This window comes from Capsicum annuum, unplaced genomic scaffold (genome assembly GCF_002878395.1).
Source record: "Capsicum annuum cultivar UCD-10X-F1 unplaced genomic scaffold, UCD10Xv1.1 ctg14953, whole genome shotgun sequence".
NCBI classification, from domain to species: domain Eukaryota; kingdom Viridiplantae; phylum Streptophyta; class Magnoliopsida; order Solanales; family Solanaceae; genus Capsicum; species Capsicum annuum.
Genome location: NW_025820374.1, coordinates 1 through 1,249, shown reverse-complemented (window position 1 = coordinate 1,249; position 1,249 = coordinate 1). Strand labels below are relative to the sequence as shown.

General features: G+C 30.0%; 1 protein-coding gene across 1 annotated transcript; it reads left to right on the top strand.

Annotated features, from left to right (window-relative positions):
• Window positions 1–546: 546 nt before the first annotated feature.
• LOC124890302 lies at window positions 547–1,242 on the top strand (the record flags this gene model as incomplete). The annotated part of the gene is made up of 1 exon (XM_047402166.1): window positions 547–1,242. A coding segment is annotated over exon 1 (561 nt), but the record flags the coding sequence as incomplete, so codon positions are not given.
• Window positions 1,243–1,249: the final 7 nt, after the last annotated feature.

The window sequence follows — 1,249 nt, the reverse complement described above, 5'->3', positions numbered from 1 at the left end:
CGATGCTATAAAGGAGGCAAGTACTTGGGGAATGCCATCTTATCTTCGATAAATGTTCGTCATGTTATTGATAGCTAATTCAATGTCACGACCTAAAGTTGTTTGGCAAACATCATGGCTGCTACTTTCAGAAGATATCCTTTGTGAACAAAGAACATTACTGGATAATCCAGATACAAATAATATAATTGAATAATAACAAAAATATTTTAAAATTGTTTCTATTTATAATTCAAGTATATTTATTTAATTGTTATACAGATTAAACAAGAAATTCATATTAATACCTAAAACAGCTTTATTACTACTTCATTTCATTGGGTTTTCTCACTTCTAAACAATAAATTATTTTAATAATATTAGAATCATATATTTTAACATGTATCTAGAAATGCATATTTCACTTCGGATTTACAGTATTTTGTGTAGTTCACTTATCCATCATATATAATGGTATTCTATAAAAAATTAATAAACTTTAGCAAACATCCATAAATTACATATAAATAAAACTATTTAATTGACTTATATACATGATTATGTGCTTTATTTTTTTTATTATTATAATATTTTTGTCATTCAGAAGTAGATCTAACAGATGATGAACTGAAAAATCGTTGCTTGCAAAAGTTGGACAAGATTTTAAGAAGTTGTGGAAAAAGTTTTAACAAATTTCCAACAATGCCAAAACCATGTTATGGTCATGAAGAAGTTGATCGTACCAATACACTCATTAATGAGGAATTGCGCTATAATAGACGCAATTTGGCACAAGAACATCAACAACTATTAATGCAATTAACAGTTAAGCAGAAGTATGTGTATAATAAAATCATGACTGTAGTGAACGAAGACAAAAGGGAATTATTCATTTTATATGGTCATGGAGGAATAGGCAAAACTTTTCTCTGGAAAACATTGTCTGCTGGCATACACTCTAAAGGTGATATAGTACTAAATGTTGCATCAAGTGGTATTGCATCTCTGTTGTTACCAGGAGGACGGACAACTCATTCAAGATTTGCGATTCTTCTGAATATAACTGAAGATTCAACATGCAACATTAAGCAAGAAAGTCCAATAGCTAAGTTGATGGTTAAGGCAAAGTTAATCATTTGGGATGAGGCACCAATGATGCATAGGTACTGTTTTGAAACTCTTGATCAAACTTTAAGAGATATTCTAAGATTTAACGATCCATCAAATTTAGATCGGCCATTTGGAGGAAAGACGATTGTTTTTGGAGGGG